The sequence below is a fragment of the Hypanus sabinus genome, chromosome 6 (assembly GCF_030144855.1).
Source record: "Hypanus sabinus isolate sHypSab1 chromosome 6, sHypSab1.hap1, whole genome shotgun sequence".
Lineage (NCBI taxonomy): Eukaryota > Metazoa > Chordata > Chondrichthyes > Myliobatiformes > Dasyatidae > Hypanus > Hypanus sabinus.
The window spans coordinates 163,810,964-163,829,084 of NC_082711.1; the positions used below are offsets into that span (position 1 = coordinate 163,810,964).

General features: G+C 37.5%; 1 protein-coding gene across 1 annotated transcript in view; it reads right to left on the minus strand.

The window, feature by feature from the left end:
• LOC132396034 (carboxypeptidase D-like) overlaps positions 1-18,121 on the minus strand; it is a 66,724-nt gene that overhangs the window by 27,362 nt on the left and 21,241 nt on the right. The window contains exons 3-8 of the mRNA XM_059973348.1: positions 11,804-11,946; positions 9,478-9,647; positions 7,218-7,579; positions 5,412-5,603; positions 4,459-4,626; positions 2,634-2,743 (exon numbers count right to left, since the gene is read on the minus strand). Coding sequence (XP_059829331.1) covers positions 2,634-2,743; positions 4,459-4,626; positions 5,412-5,603; positions 7,218-7,579; positions 9,478-9,647; positions 11,804-11,946 — 1,145 coding nt within the window. The remainder of the gene's footprint in view (positions 1-2,633; positions 2,744-4,458; positions 4,627-5,411; positions 5,604-7,217; positions 7,580-9,477; positions 9,648-11,803; positions 11,947-18,121) is intronic.

The following is an 18,121-nucleotide window of genomic DNA, read 5'->3' on the forward strand; positions in this document are numbered from 1 at the left end:
TGCAGATAATGGACTGTATTCATTACCTTCCTGCATTAAGTCAAAATAAGATACCAAAAATCCCAGCTTTTTGAACTGGTATTTATTGCCCCAGATAGATACATACCACAAGCACACAGAATTGATGCCATTTAAAAACTGTTTGCCACGCAAGTACATGCAACTGACTAGTTCCAAACTGTTTGGCAATGACCTCCCCCCCCCTCCCCCCGTCCTAATTATGTGGCATAGTGTCCAAAATAAGTGAAGGCAATCCCAGCTATTTTCTTGATTAGTTTTTGTTCTTTAAGAGCAGTACTAACTACTGCCCCAATTAACTAGAATCTATTGTATTTAAATTGCTTTATCTAAAGTACTACCCTCTTTGTTGTGCCCATAACCAAAGTGATAGTTACATTAGCTTTTGCTGAGATCTGCATTGGTTGTTCAGCTTTAAAATATAATTTTTTGAGACAAGTTTATATAGTTCTACACTACTCCTGCATCTTATGGTAAACTCCAGCTTCCCCAGCATTTAACCGCACTGAAGCAGATTCTACTCATCTCCTTGAACTTCAATCCCATGGGTAAACTTAGATTAGCGCTCACTCTGGAATACCTTTCCTTATACCTTTCTCCAGACCTCACTCACTGCCATAGCACCTCTGATGCAGGCAACAGTTTGTTGGTGATTTCATTGCATGTCAGTAATAATAAACTTGATTCTTACATTTTACATTCCCACTACTTCATCTTAAATTTTTGTTTACCCTCACTAAACCCCCCTCTTCTGTCATCATGTCTTTCCCCTTTTCCCTTGTTTTCAATTAATGGGGGCAGTGGGAGGCGATTGGGATTGACTGGGGACACAAAAAGCAAAATTATTCAGCATACATCCATAATTGTAACAGCATTACCCTCAAGCCCATGGACTTGATTGTGAGTTGGTGACAGCTTTCTACTTTCCAGACCCGCCCAGGTCTGGACATTCGTATCTACACTGCAGACATTGCCTTTCTACTTCCTTCAAACCTCACCCTTTGATTACAATCCTGTCTGACCCAAAGAGCAAAAATAAGTTGTCTTGGAAAGCTTTACTGCTTTTTACCCCGACCCCCTCAGATGCTCTACACAGAGAAGGGCTCATCAATGGTCAATTCAAACTTCATCTCAGTTCATCCTCTCTCCCCTATGCATTCTCTCCACTGCCTCTCACGCACAAACTTGCGAAGCTTATTCATAGGCGCTCCTGCGACAAACACTGCCTTCCATCATTTCATTTACAATTAAGACCATCTCCAATAGTTTCCTTCCTCTCTCCTTTAATCTGATCTTTGTCTTCCTTAGGAAGAACAGATTAATTTAAAAATATTCATGACCAGTGAAGTAACTTTAAAAACAAAATCACAGCTATATATTCCACCATAATATTTATTAATGAAGTGAAGAAAAAATCTACATTATGAAAATTTGAAGTGCTTCACATTAAATCAACATCTCCTTTGTATTCATGTTTATATCTGGACACTTATGTTGTGAAATTGTGGTCTGAAGCAATTTTCTTTGATCAATTTCACAAACAAGATAAAATAGCTTTCACTTAATGAGTACTTCCATTATCTCAACAAGCTTAACATTAATTGATTTAAATAGTATAATTCATTATTCAAAATTGGAGGGAAGAATTTAATTCAAGAGATAAATAGAGACTATAAGTAGCAATTTTATCATGGTAGCAAACAATTGCAGCATAGTGGAGAGGCTGTTCACCGTCTGTGAAATTGATGGAGGGGGATTACAGCACCCAGGGAGGAAAGTAGTGAGAGAAAATGCAAGGAGCAGGTGCAACTCAGAATTTGTGGAAAGCATGAGGTATCAAAAAGTGAATAATTACAATGGAAAAAGAATGCAAATAAGTGGGATTTAAATGTTCTTGTGCATGAATCAAAGTTAGGTAGATGTAGCAAGTAGTTCTGAGAGCAAATGATACATTGGCCTCCATTATAAATGGGATGGAGTTAAGAAACAGGGAAGTTTGGTTAGAAATATATAGGATGTTAATGAAGCCATTCCTGGAGTACTGCACACAGTTTTGGGTCCCTTACTTAATAAAGGATACAGTAGCATTAAAGGCAGTCAGAAGGATATTCATTTGGCCATTTCCTGGGATGTCCTATCATGTGAAGCAAAAAAGATTAGTTCTGTATTCTTTGGCATTAAGACTAAGTAGTGATCCTTTCAAAACATTCAAGAAGCTAAAAGGCGCATGAGGAGTTGATGTTGAGATGACTTTCAATAATTGGAAGTGGAAACATCTCGAATGAAAAGACTGTTTCAAGATAAAGGGCTGATCACTTGTGGGGGGGGGGGGCACAAATTTATTTTCAGAGGGTAATGAATCTTTGGAATTCACTATCACAGAGTCATGAAGCCGAGCTCATAATAAGTGTTAAGTGCACAGGTAGCTGCATTTCTGAAAGATATGGGCCTTGAGGGCTAATTCAAAATTGCAAGTCTTAACTTGAGAGATTAGTATCAATAAGATTACAACATCATAATGTATGACATCACATCTAGCACAATTTTTAAAATTAAACACTTAGGAAACAAATGAAAGCTTTCTATTAATTTAGTAACAGCATTAAATTGAATACCTTGGCAAAAGAAAGTGCCAACTGGCGAAAGACAGCATCATCTGGTGACTGACTGTACCTTTCTTTGCCTTCTGGATCATCATCATAAGGGTAATTTACCACTAGGGAACCTAATAAAGAGCACACAATCACTCAATCTTTGAAAGTGTTCTGATGTACTAGTAAGATACATGAAAGTATACAACATTGTCACAAGGTTCTTCAAATTTTCTAAGAGAACATATTCATACATTTGCCTGAATTTTATACAGCAGATAAACTTTTTCTCCTATAGTTGCAGAGAAGCACTGAGTTTCTATATCTATGTAATAACACCCTGTACTTTATCTCCATAAACATGCCTAAGCCCCATATCACATGATCTTCTGTAGATTTCAGATTAAGATTCACTCAACATCATGATTTACAAAAATAACCATTATGGAAATAAGCATCAATTTACCCTTCACAGAAAAAAGTTCCAAACTTATGCCAACTTGCTTGCGATAATTCTCTAACATCTCTTCTGCAAGGCCTGGCTATTTTTCTCTTGCTTAGTTTTCTCAGGCTCCTTAATGTTATTATAGTCAGGGATGGTAATGGGGACAAGCTCCCATTACCTATTAAATGCTCCCAATGGCATGAGCCTCAATCTCTGACAAACAAGGCCAGCTCCTGGCCTTCACGTGTGGCTTAATTAAGCCCGGCAGAACCGTTTTGACTGACAGGAGAAGGGGTAAAGGCAAGTTACTTGTGCCTTAAAACCAGTTGCTTTGAGCAGATGGGGTTCATTAGCTGTGGTTGGCAGCTCATCTAAGAGGTGGAGAACTCTAATATCAAACCCCCGAGGAAATATCCAGAGCTGGAGTCCTTAAGGCAGTCCCACATTGAGTTCAATGCTGATTGGCAACTCCTGTGACGCTGCTGATACCAAATTATATATGTATCTGCCATTCCTTTGGGTTCATCAGATGCATGGAGAGGGGGTGCTTTCTACATGGGCAACAGCTTGTTCTCCATATTGTACAGCCCAGGCTTGCATATCTAGGTAGCTAGGAAGCAACATTCATGGTCAAACCTGAACAACAGAGGCCTCATTCATTCACTGAATAATGGGGTTACATGTGATATTTTCCAATCTGATTAAACTTCACCAAAATTTCAAAAGTTATAGAAAATTAAAACCAGCTCATCAACTCTCATCTCCTTCAATACCTGGTTGAAAGATACAACATTCTGAGACGTCTTGTCAGGGTAAACGTTGGGTAGCTATTTCCTCTGGTGGGAGAATCTGGAACTAGATATCACTGTTGAAAAGGGGTATTTAAGATGGCCTCATTGATTTCTTTCCTAATGCTTAGAAGCTCTTGAGTCTTTCAAATTTTTTCCTCAAAAAGCAGCATAAATATCTTAAATATCTTTAAGGGAAGGGTACATAGATTTTTGATTCGGTGATAGAAGATTACCTTAGAGTGCAATAAGTCGCATTTACACTAACCACGTTCTTATAAAACATCAGAGCAGGCTCAAGGGGAAAGTGATCTACTGCTGCTCCTAATTCTTGTGCCTGTTGATGTGCTTTTTCTCGCCCTCCACTTAAGTGAAGGTAAAGATACTGACACTCACTGTCAAGATTCAGATCTCAATGACAGTCATTAAGACAGGATCTTAACTATTTAAGTTAGGACTCAGTTATTTCAATGTTGGAAGAAAAGGTGAAAAGTAAATAGTTTTGTTCTGACATTGATTGAAGTTGTGCCATTTCATCATCTTACCAACTTCTCAAAATGTCCAATAAATGATAACAAATTAAACCCAACTTGACCCAAGAAGAAAAAGTACTAACCTCCATGTAAATTAGCAGACAATACAAAAGGAATCCTGCTCAACCAATCCATCACAGCTAATGTCTCAGGCTGTTGCGGGTCAGTGATTTGATAGAATTGATCAGGAAAGTTGCGATTCAGATCAAAGTTGTTACTGTTGTTTCTACCAACCACACCATTTGCATCCCCTGAAAACAAAAGCAAGCGTGTATTTTAGAAGCATGCAAGGCATATCACAGAAACAGGGAAACTTTCATATTGCGTATATTGTTAAGTAAGGTTCTCCAAAACGTGACACTAACATAATCTGTGGATCAACAGAACACACTAGCATTTTGGAAAAGGATAACATATAGAAAATTTATTCTTTTGTTTCCTGCAAAGACAAAGCACTTAGAATTAGCAGAGCACAGACTGTTTTTCAAGAGATCCTTGGAGTTTCAATGCAACCAGGTTTTAAGTACAAGATCAAGTCACAAGTTTGACCAATGATTTAAGTACTTATATTTTTTGAAAATTCATTTTCTTAAATTCATTCTACTTGGGCACATTCTTGCATAATAATTAGTTGCATAGAAATGCTGAACAAGCTTTGTAATGAGGCATTCTAACATTACTTAATAGGTATAATACATTCTGCTGAAGAGGGGAAGTTATAACAACTCAAATATATAATTGGGGAGGAAACAACCTTTATGACTCAAATCAGAAAGCAGACGTTAACAGATCCATGAACATATGACCTTTTTGTCCTCAAGAGGCAGCGTGGTTCGAAGGGCCCAAAGGGCCTACACCGCACTGTACTAATAATAAATTTTAACAAAGTATGGATAAGTGACTGCTGCAAGACGTATTTTGAAATCAACCACCAGAACACCAGGAAAAGATCATTAGATTGGTCTCACCCAGGGCGCATTTTACTGAACATTCTTTCAAAACCTATCGTCTTCTAATTCAATGCTAAAATAATCACCTTCTACTGAAGCTTCATATCCGTCAGGATTCATGGAAGGCATGATGTGGATTCTGGTTTTATTCACCAAATCAGTCACTTCAGGATCCAATCCATAATTATTACAGAGGTATTCAATTAGATTCAGGAGAAGTTCACGGCCTACTACTTCATTCCCGTGCATGTTTCCGATGTATTTGAATTCAGGTTCACCTGGTTAGGCAGAAATTATTTAACTCAATTCAGTTAATACTTCCTTCTAAAGATCACTGACTCAACATATTACACCACTGATTTTGTAAATTAATGCAGAGGCAAATTATACAATATAGCAATAAAATTGCATGCAAGTTTGGCTCCCGGCAAAGAGTGATATTCATCTGTCACCCAAGACATGAGGGTGTATCATGCTGGCAAAGAGTTTCAAGTAGGAACTAATGTTTATAGCTAGCACTGTCTCAAACACATCAACTAACTGCTAAATGTTGTAAATCCAAAAGAAATGGGCCAAATGATCACAGCATCTTGCCCCGTTATTCACTGAGAACAAGGATTACTCATGATCCAAAGTCATTTTTCTGCCCCATAATCTTAAAAGCCTCAAAATAAAAACCAAATTATTCTCAGTCTCAAGTACTTTAATGACCAAACCCCAGTCTATGAAGATTAAGAATCCCAAAAAGATTTACAGCCTCCCAAGTTATCAAATTTCTCCTTTGACCAATTTACAAGAAATTATCCACTTCAAGATTATAGACTTTCCAGCTTGAAGAAACATTCTCCACATTGTGGTGAACTACGTGTGCCTGTCTGGACACGCCCCTCTGCTGACTGCTCCTGTGGCTCCTCCCACAGACCCCTGTATAAAGGCGATCAAGGCCTGATGCTCGGCCTCGGTCTCCAGGATGTAGTATGGTGGTCACTCGCTGCTGGTTCCTTCTTCCAGTCAATAAAAGCCGATATCTCGCCTTTGCGTCTCAGAGTGAGTTATTGATGGTGCATTACACAACCACTTCACCAATTGCTTTCCAAAACTTATATTAACGTCACCTCTCATTCTTCTAAAACTGTTCTGCAGTTATTATCTTGCAACCTCCTCACCCCAGGAATCAATCTAGCGAATTCAGGTTACATCAGCTCTTTAAAGGTAGAAAGCACTTTCCCATATTCACTTGTAGACACTCTGCACATTCTTTGGAGCTCCCTTCTCCATCTAGTTTTGTATCCTCATGCTGTAAACATTGCATTGTATTTTCAACCAAGTTACTGGTCTAAGTAATAAACAGCTTAGGACACAGTAATCACCTTTGAGGCACCACTGGTAAAAGCTGTTCAAACCTGATCTGTTGATCACTCACAACCATACTAATATTAGTTTCTATTTTAAGTTCTCATTTTATGTACCAAATATTTTTGTTCTATCTTCTTTTGAAATTTTTAATTTGGCTTTCTGGTTATGTTCTTGGAACAAAACTGAACTGGACAAAATTTTCAATCCTGTGTCTTCCATAAAACTCCTCATATAGTGAGCATTTGATATCACATCTCTACTATTTTCTTCAGTACCCAAAACTCTCAAAGACCATTTCATAAATATGGAGAACTTGCATCAAAACCATTTATTCCTATAGAAAAATACCAAGTTATGTAAGCTTGAGGGAAAAAAATTCATTTTATGGAGTAACTTCCAATCACAAAAGGGACAATAAAATCCTAGCTCTCAAAACAACTAAATCTTGAGAATAGGGGATTACAGAACATTCATTTTCAGCTTTGAAACCTAGATGCACGTCAAGTAGATTTTGTATTATCTATTTGTAACCATACCCATTTCATGGACGCCTGCATTGTCCGAGATTTCCATAACATACAAATTCCTTCGCTCCACTGATTTCCCAATGGTATAGAGTCTTGTGATTGTGGGATATTCAGTTGCATATTTCCTCAATAGGATCTCCATATCTATATAATTATGATGTCTGAAGTTCTCAGGCTCAATAGTGTTCGACTGTTGTCCATTTTCCATTTCTGAAATGTTTTGTGTCTTGAATTCAGTAGAGCTTGCCACGGTTGGAGTGACAGCCTCAATAGTATGATTAGCTGCAGTTACTAAAGATTGGAGTGTGAAATTAAGCTGTGCGGCTGGACCCTCTAGCACCTCAACATCGAAGACAGTGACAGGGATGTAACTGTGAAGATACAAGAAATGTTCTTTTATAATAAATAAATATAAATTTATTACGATTTCATAAAGAAGTAACCAAACAACCCTGAAAATTGTGCTAATTTAGGACCCAATGCAGATTTATTGGATTTCAAGTTCAAACATGTTAATTCACACCAAGTTGTTCGGCTGGTAACTTGATTCAAGTGAATACCAAAGCTGCACATATTTAAAAGATTAAAGATAAACAGTGCTCTGTTGATATTTTGATCCACGAGATGCACTATAATCAGTAACCACGTAGCTTTACAGCATTGTGCATTCAAAGATAAATTTTATTTTGGAAAAGTCTCAAACTTCATTTTGTATAGTCTGGGAGATTACAAAACGTGCTGACTAGAGCAATGCTAAATTGTTTTTGGAACATACATCATACAAAAGCAGAGGATTCTGGTTAATTAGGACACATCAGGACCAGTACATTCTGGCCCAATTAAGTTGCTGTCTCAATTACTCAAAGTTTCATGGAAATAGTTTAAAAAGGTATTTTAAAAAAGATAAGCCAATGCTTAACTGAGTAACAAATTATATATTGAAATGAAATATAGAAAAAATAGAACACAACCATTACTACTACAGTACTATTAAAGTATATTTTGGTTACTAGTTATCAATGGAGGAATTCATCCAGTGTAAGCTGACATGTTCTTCTGATTGACTGTAAATGAACAAAATCAATGCAGCTAATGGACTAACTTTATACAATGTTTTCCACAACTGCATCTCCCAAATCTTCATTTTCATTGTAACATTATTGTTGATGCCTTCAAATTCTTTGTGGTTCCTAAACTGAAGTAGTGAAATGATTTTATTTTTACTCCTGGCCATTTCTAGCATCTCCAAGCCAAAATGATTGAAACTGCAGTGAGCAAAATACTTCTGAACTGTTTATTTTTTGCCAACTATCAGTGGCAAAAAATATTGCTTTTTGAACACAAGTACATGCAACTAATGCTGCTGGAAAACTGCTTACTCGAAGCACGGTGAAGTGTCTAACAGCCACAGAAGTGCACATGACTGACTCCAGTTAGAAACTGTTCAATTGTCTCTCATCCCAATTAAGTGGCATTGAGTCTTAAGTAAATGAAGGGAATCCTGGCTATTCTCTTTATTGGCTTTTGTTCTTTAGGAGTTGTCCCAAATAAGTGGCTGTGCAAATTAACCAATGGCCCTATTAACCAGAATCTACTGCAATTCATTAGGACATAATGACAGATTTCAGAAGGGATAAAAAGCAGTGTTCCTTTGCTGGTGTATACAAAGCAGCAGACATACATTTTTTAAAAATCATTATATGCTTCATCTGAGCTATCTGGAAGAACAATACAAAACATAAACATCAGCATATTTGATTGCCAAAGCTGAATCGTACAGTTGATGTGCAGGTGCATAGCAAACTATTTTTATGCCAAGTTCCTGCAATTGCTTAAATGTCAATAACTCTCCCCAAAAAGACATCGTCTCTTCTCCACCCATACATCAGCACAAATACCAGTTCTCAGAAGAATCAGTGTCATAGGATCCTGCATACAAATAACAGATAATGAAACAAATGAAATCATTAGTTGCAGGAATCAGATTATGTGTCACCTATAATTAATTGTTCAGTCAGAGAACTACAGCATGGTAACAAGCCCTTTCAGCACACTGAGTCCATGCCAAGTGTCAATCATATATCTACCCTCCCTCATCCTACATTAACAAAGAAAATGAAATATGGGATTGAAGGCCGAACTCGAATTTAACCCTACAGATCTAATTTGAATATAGTGACCCCTCCTAAGTGGCATCACCTTATTGCTTTGCCTGGCATAGATCTATATTCACAGATCCAAGGAAATGTCCCTGGGTTAAACTCCTTACCCTTGTGCAACAACTGTTATATTGTAGAATCCGGGTACAAGCAATCTGTGGAAATCACCAAACCTCCCTGTAGTGATATTATGATCAATGCCAGCAACCACAATGACTGCATCAGAAATTCCTGAGCCAAAAACAGCATCCGTGACAATTCCTGCAATACCAATGTGAACCTGCAAAATACAAGCAGAAATTTCCAATTGTAATTGATACTTGGTAGAAAATAATCAGTTATTCAAAAGACTTAAAAATTAAATGCTCCAAGCATAAATTGCTTAGAAGTGAATGAAATCTGATCATCGTCAGCAGAGTTCAGAGATCTATTGGATAAAGAATATGTGGAAGACAAATGTTACATCAGAAAATACTGCATAGTTAAAATTTTCAGCTGTGATACATAAAAAGGTATTACCTATACTGGAAGATATTATTTTATGAAGTGCTTTGGTCGTACTACAAGATCAGAAAAACAGAACACAAGAGTAAAGCCTTTCATTCCACTGCACCCATATAAGCTTGCTGACAGAACAGAGCTGTTTGAAACTATAAACCAATTGTGCTCCTAAATCTGCATGCTAACCCTTGAATGGCTGCTCAAATATTACATAGCTTATGGAATCCAATTCCATTATATCAGCAAGCGCAGAATTCCAGTTCCCAACATGTCAAATAAAAAAATTCACCTCTTACCCAGATATCTTGCCACAGGTTTTTTTAAAATTCAATACATCTAGTTATTGACAACCTACCAGGCAGGATAATCTTTCACCATCACATTATAAGTTTGTATTTGGTCATCTCTTATCTCTCCCTGAACAGTCCTAATATTTTTTGATTTTTTCTTCTACTGAAGTCTTCCATCTTGATAGCATCCTGCATCTTTTCTGTATCTATCCTAAGGGATAAGTCTTTTCTGAAATCCAGAAATATTCAGAGTCCAACTGAGGCCTAACCCGTTAATTTATGAAGTTCAGAAACAAAACATTTACAACCTTTGCTAATGTGCACACATTTATGTCACCTTTAAGGAACTGAATACATTGGCAGCAATTCTGTTTACATGCATTTTCCAGATTTGTATCATTTATAACAGATTGCCCTCCTGAGACTGGCCTTCACAAATATGTCCGAGTTCACAGGTTGCTTTACTGAATTCCATCTGTCATTTTGAGCATTCATTACACCACGATGAATCTTACAACCATCCTCAGCATGATCCACCAACTTAATCACATCTGCAAATGTTATTACACAGCTTTTGTATAGAAGTAACAAGAGGTTTATGAAAATCACAAACAGTAATGAACCTATATTTGATCTTTGGGGAAACAGCATGACAAACCACTTTGTTTGAGGAACATTTATCCACCAGCATTCTTTGCTATTTGTCATGACACTAGATTTATATGCTTGACATAATTTTTATTAATCTCATTAGCTTCCATTTTAAGTATCCTATATGATACATCAGGGAAAGCCTTTACCTTATATAAAACACACACATATTATCTATTATAATGCTCTGATCCGTCTACTCTATTATGCAAAGAATTTAATAATTTTCCAGACATGGTTTTATTTTAAATCCAAGCTGACTTTCCTTGATAAACCTGTCATTAATCCACCTTCCTTTTCGAATATAATAGCACAACAGTATTAACTTTTTAGTCCTCAGGCACATTCCTACATCTAATGAGGATTAAGAGATTGTTTTTCTATTTCCATTAATGCTTTATCAGAAAGAAAAGATATATCCTACTTGGACAAGTGATCTACTATTTCTCTTCAGTGTTAATTTTCCCTATATTTATTTTCCATGTTTCAAACTTGAACATAACCACCTTCTTCTTATAAACTTCTTGGCTTCCTTGGTAAAAACTAGAAAAAGTAATATTCTAAAACTGCTTTTGATGCCTTTGTATGAAAATTTAGTTTGAATTCTTGACAGATTCAAATGTTTCCCCACTAACTGCTTATAACATACAGATGTTTTAATGGGTACCTTTTAGGTCACTTACTAATTTCTCAAAATCATACTGGTGCCTGTATTAACTGACTTTTGACAACAGAAAGTGGCAAACACTACACCTGAATGCATCAAAAAGAATATCCATCCTGTGGTTTCTATAATTTTCTTGCTCCTTTTGTTGCTTCAATTCATATTTGCTTTAACATTCTTATTTTAATCTTCTCCCTTCCATGAAATACCCTCTCCTTCCACAAGCCATTCCTTCCTTACTATGAAACAGTCTCTCTCAATCTACATGCAAGGTCCTCTTCTTAAAGTAATTGACATACTATTTCTTTATCACATTTTCCCTTAGAATACCTGCTCCATTAGACTTAGAAGCGAGTCACGGTTGTTGATCCATTCTTCTTCTAGTGCAGAGGCAAGTGGGTATTTACAGCAGGAGAGTTCCAGTGTGATTTCAAAGCAGTCTCCGTGCAAATAATTGTAGTCCTGCATGCCACCTGCAAGACATGGGTTAAATTACATGTCATATAACCTCCATGCTGACTAAGTAGTACAGAACAATTTAGATTTGATAAATAATACTTGCTACTTTGGGGAATATTTTCTCAGTTTCACTATGGCACATCCCAAGGTACTATTTTCAAACTGCATTTACAATGTTTAGACTTGGTGGCACTAAAAGTGGCTGGTGGTTATACAAGTTATTCAAATATATTTTATGCTCATACTTACAGTGAAAATTTCAACCTCAAGATTGTTCAGCAATCAAAACAATCATTAATTGGTAAATTGCCCTATGTACAGTGAAAGACTTCTTTTGCATACAGTCCCTTCAGATCATATCATTGCACACGACACTGATATCATCCATATCATTATCATAGCCGGCACAGCAGTATAGCAGTTAGTGTAATGCTTTATGAAGCCAGGTGTAAGGCTGAGGTTCAATTCCAACCTCTGTCTTTGAGGAAGTTGCACACGCTCCCTGTGATCATGTGAGTTGCCTCCAAGTGCTCGGATTTTCTCCCACATGCCAAAGACACGAATTATGAATATGGACATGTAATGCTATCACCAGGAACATGGTGAAACTTGCAAATGGCCTCCAGCACATTTAATGCATTACTGTACATTTCATCATACATGTAAAAGCTAATCTCTCATCTCTCAATAGTGCATTGCAGTAGTACAAGGTAAAATAACAATGTAGAATTGAGTATTACAGTACAAAGAAAGTGCAGTTCAGGTACAAGGTTACAACAAGGTAGACAGAGATCAGGAACCCATCTCAATATATTAAGTAAGTCAATTCATATCATTCTCTCTGTCAGAATCACTCATTCCACCTGTCAACTAATGTTTTCATTAACCAAACTGAAAAATATCAAAGGACAACGATGCCAAACTAAATACAACAGGGACAACACATGCTTCAATATATTTCTATGGGTTATCAGAGATTATGATTCAAGTTAGTAATAGCATTAGGGTCCATACATAAATCATCTGAATAAGAAATTTAAATACTTTGGAAATGACAGTGGCTAATCCCCAAAACCAAGTTAGAAACTTTCCCAATGACTTAATTACCTAGAATGTAACTTCAAAATTTAAAAAAACAGGTTTGAATACCTCAACCTCACATCTAACAGCACAAAAGAACTGGAGAAGCACTTTTGTTCATCTTTAGAATATGGCGACATCATTTATCATCCTTCAGTAATCGCCTTTGAAGGTACGGGAAACTGCTAGTGGTTATATTAGGTATAAACTTGTTTTAGTGAGTAAGTCACCTTCTTGAATGCTGTATTCTATATGGGGAAATATCCCCAGAAATATAATGCCCAACAATGGATCTTATAACAAAACAGGGTAACAAATGGAGCAGAAAACTTATAGTCCCAAGGATGTTATAAATTTTTTCATGCAAAGATTTAACAAAGAGATCTTGCATTGAATTTACAGATTAAAATTACTTGCATGAACAGATCAATTTGACTTGAGCAGTGAAAGGAAAGCAAGCCTTAATATGAAAGTATCAAGTGACAGACCACTCTCTTTATAACACTACAACCTGCTTGGGAGGAGATCACAATTTGTTATGAAAGCTGATTATTGACCTAGTTAGAAGTTGGTTCAGAGGCTGAAGAACAATAATGAGCAGGCACTCTGGTTGGGAGGATGTGGCTAGTGATGCCTCAGAAGAGTATACTGAGGCTGCAACTATCTTCCACATTTATGAATTCATTAGGTGATGGTATAAAGAACCACATATCTAAGTTTGTCATAGATACAAAGCTAGGTTGTGTTGTAAACAGTGCAGAGCAATAGGACTGAAATGTAGACAAATATGAAGTCATTGATAATGCAACTAAAAAAAGAATAAGATTTCCATTTGTAAAAAAAAGCCAGAAGTAGTGGAGATCCAAAGCAAGCCAGGGAACATATCCACAGAGTAGTCGAGAAACAAATCAAAGTATATGGAGTACTGGTCTTTATATATAAAGAAAACACATACAAGGGGATAGAGGTTTTGGTACAATTATGTCAAGATTAAATGCCACCTGGAATGACCTAATTTCATCTTGTAGCTAATGGCTTTGACTGGATTGCAGATAGAGGAAATGGGTATACAAAACAAAATGATGCTGCTCTCAACTGCATCTCCTCCATTTCCCACACAGCTGCCCTCACACCATCCCCCCATTGTCATTACAGGGATAGGGCTCCCCTTGTCCTTACCCATCACACCAAGTCTTCATAATTAAGCAAAAATCATTCTCCATAACTTCCACCATCTCCAACAGGATCCCACCACTAAACACATCTTTCCCTCTCCTGATCCAACCCCCACTCCTTCTGCTTTTCCTAGGGATCACTCTCTGTGACTCTTGAAAACATGCTGCTTCCCACCGATCTTTCTCCTTATCCCATCAAATGTGACAGTCACTTTACTTGTCCCTACACCCTCTTCCTCACAATTCAGGGTCTCAAACAGTCCTTCCAGGTGAGGCCACACTTCACCTGATGGGTCATCTATTCTATCTGGCGTTCCCAGTGCAGCTTCCTCTACATCAGTGAGACCCCGAAGCAGATTGAAGACCATTTTGTCGATCACGTGCTCTGTCCGTAGCAGAGGGCTGTATCTCCCAATCACCACTCATTTCAATTCAACTCCCCTTCCGGCATGTTTGTACATGGTCTCCTCTATTACCATGATGAGGCCAATATCAGTTTGGAGGAGCAACAAGCAGCTCATGTCCCATCTGGGTAACATTCAACCTGATGGTGTTAATATCAATTTCTATCGTCCAGTAACTTCATCCCCACTGCTTCCTCTCTTGTTCCATTCCTCATTCTGGTTACTTCTCACCCCTTCTCTTCCCTGGTCTGCTGTCCTCTCCTATTAGTTTTCTTTTTCTTCAACCCTTTACCTCTTCCACCTATCCCCTCCCTGCTTCCTACTTTATCCACATCAACTGCTAGCTCGCAATCCTCCACCACCCCCCCTCCCCCCCACATTTTTATTCTGGCTTCTACCCTCTTCTTTTCCATGAAGGGTCTTGACCCAAAACTGTTTTAAGCCCCTCCATAAATGCTGCCCAACTTGCAGAGTTCCTCCAGCACTGTGTGTGTGTTGCTCAATGCTTCCAGCATCTGGAGAATTGTGTTTATGACACATTCCCTGGAATTTAGATATTTTGGAGCTGACAGGGCAGATAGAAATATTACTCCTAATCAGGAAGTCCAGGGATATTTTATGCCAAAGTTCAGAAGTTTGAAAATCTTTTGCAAATGGCCATTGAAATTGAGAGATTTTTCATGACCTAAAAGGTATTGAGGAACACAGGTCGGAGGGAGATTCACATGTGTGGAATCTGCTATCCCAATGGAATGGCTGTACAGTTTTGAAAATCCCCAATTACATCCATTGCATAGAAAAGCCTACTTTTGTTTCTTTAATTACCATGGAAGCACATGTACTGAGGGAGCTTAAGCCAATGTTACAGAATTTCAACCTGCATACGTTCAATGTTTCCAGATCAATATCCCTTGGTAAAACAGCAGCTGCTCATGACAATAAATGGCATGGAGTATTGAACACAACGTTCTGCAGGATCAGTGATGATTAGAATAGTTTTAGTTTGTCTAATTAATTTCCTAATTGCAATTTTAATGAATTAATATCACCCAAATTATTAGAAGCACTAGAGAAAATAGAAGTACCATGTGCTTGAGACTGAATGAGATAGTGTAACAGCAAACTCTGGGAACTTACTTAAAAACCTATTCTTACAAAATAAACTAAAAGATTAGACAAGGTCAAAGTATAGCTGAGAGCAAGTCAAATGAAAAATGTCAATGTTCACGGCAAAACGAAATATATCATTGGGAAAACACTGCAAATGTGGAAACTGCTGTTATTTGAAGTAAAATAACTCCAAAAAAATGATCCATTTGATTTAGGATTGAAATAAGGGAAGTTAATCTTCAATTTTTATTGTACTGTGTACTGCTTATGTGCACAAGTGACTAAATTTAAAAACATAATGAGTTACCAGTAAAGGAAGAATACAAGTTACTTCTTGCAAATAGATAATTATTAATCATTCCATTCCTGCACTGCAACAACCCAGAGAGTACTAAGTACCTGGAAAACACTGCCAGAAATCGAGTTACTGACAGTAAAGAGTCTAAACATATACTTGAATTGCTTAGGCATAGAAGGCTATGGGTCAAATGTTAGAATATAGCACTAATGAGACTGGGTGCCCACTGGCCAGCAAGAAAGTGGGGGGGAAGAATGGCTTGTTTTGATTTGTTGACACCAACTTCCAGATCTTCCTTCTCAGGAGTTCAATTGTGAATGAGCAGTAAATGGCCAAGCCATTAGGAAATAAATATTTTTATTATATTTTTCATGCACTTTCTCTGGCAGGAAAACTCAGCTTGTCACAAGTGGCCAGAAATGTGAAAAATGCACTCCTTCATAAGATCATAAAATGCTGGCAAAAGCACAGCTACCATTACCCTATTGGGATTTACTTTGCCTGGATAGGAAGGGCTCATTGTGCTGGTCCATGAGATCCTACCCAACTGTGGTGGATTTGGGGTTTCCAATATGTACTAGAAAAGCCACACTGCTGAACTTCACTCAGAAGATACGGTGATCAAAGCTCAGCTTCCATTTTCTTGTCTCCCCAAAATTCTCCACTGACCGACACAGGATTAAAAAAAAACACCAATGCCTCAGAACAAATGCTGGAGAATCTCAGCTAGAGTGAGCACTGCTGCTGGAATTCACAGGGAGTCTGGGTAGTTACACATGGAAACATACAATTTGCAAAATGAATGCAGGACTTCATCTTACAATGAACACCTGCAACTTCAGAAATGCAAGTTTTTAAATAGGAGAATCTGTGCCAAAATTTCCACCTGCCGTTGCTTACCTCAATGTTTGCAGGCATGGTGCAACTTGTCCAATATTTTAACCCACATCAGTCTCTAATGAGTACAGATTATGTCAGAATTAAAAAAATAAAAGGGTACATTAACTTTAGTGAGAATCTTAAATAGCAAAATATTAAAGCACAAAACCACAATCACAAACTGGGGCTTAAAATATTTTATTAAATGTTAATAGAATTCAGCAGCAACACAAGGGTACAATAGTTAACTTTCTTTCAAATTTCATATTCAGAAAAGCTTTGAAGAAGGTCCCACAAAGGAGGTAGGTTAACTGAATCAGAACATGAAAATAGTGGAGTTATATGTTGACAATAGGTCAGAAAGGAGTTAACAGATTGATGGGCTCTGATGAGTAGCGCACCATAAGATTGGTGCTATTCACACTCCATGCCAACGATTTAGCTGGGAAGGGTACATGTTATAATCTCCAAGTTTGTTGAAAGTTCAAAAATAATGTGGTTAGTGTGGAGGATTGAAGATTCAAGAGAGGGTTTAGAGCAAGCTTACAAGAATGGTTCCGGGAATGAAAAGGTAAATGTATGAGGAGCATTGATGGAGCTGGGCCTATACTCACTGGTTTAGAAGAATGAGATGGGATCTCATTGAATCTCACCAAATTTGGAAAGGCCTAGATACAGTTGAAGTCAGAAGGATGTTTCAAATAGTCAGAGTGCCTAGGACCAAATGGTACAACCTCAGATTAGAAGGATGTCCCTTTAAAACAGATAAGGGTGGTGAATCAATACACACAAAATGCTAATGGAACACAACAGGTGAGGCAGCATCTATAAGGAGAAGCACTGTCGGGCTGAGACCCTTCGTCAGAGTGGTGAGCCTGTGGGATTCATTGCCACAGACGGCTGCGGAGGCCATGACATTGGGTATATTTAAAGCAGAGGTTGATAGGTTCTTGATTAGCTGTCAAAAGTTACAAGAAGGCAAGAGAATGTAATTCAATGATAAAGTTAATTTTGCTACTTTTGGTTTTATAACAACCTTTGTTGACCTATCTAAAACTGGGTCAAGACAAAAGTTAAAGTCTCCACCTATTAATATTTTATTGTGTGCGTCAGCCAAATTCAAAAAAGCCTCCTGTATAAACTTTACATCATTTTTATTTGGTGCATAAATATTCATAAGAGTCCATAGTCCTGAAAAGATTTGACAATGTATAATTACATATCTTCCAGCAGAATCAATAAA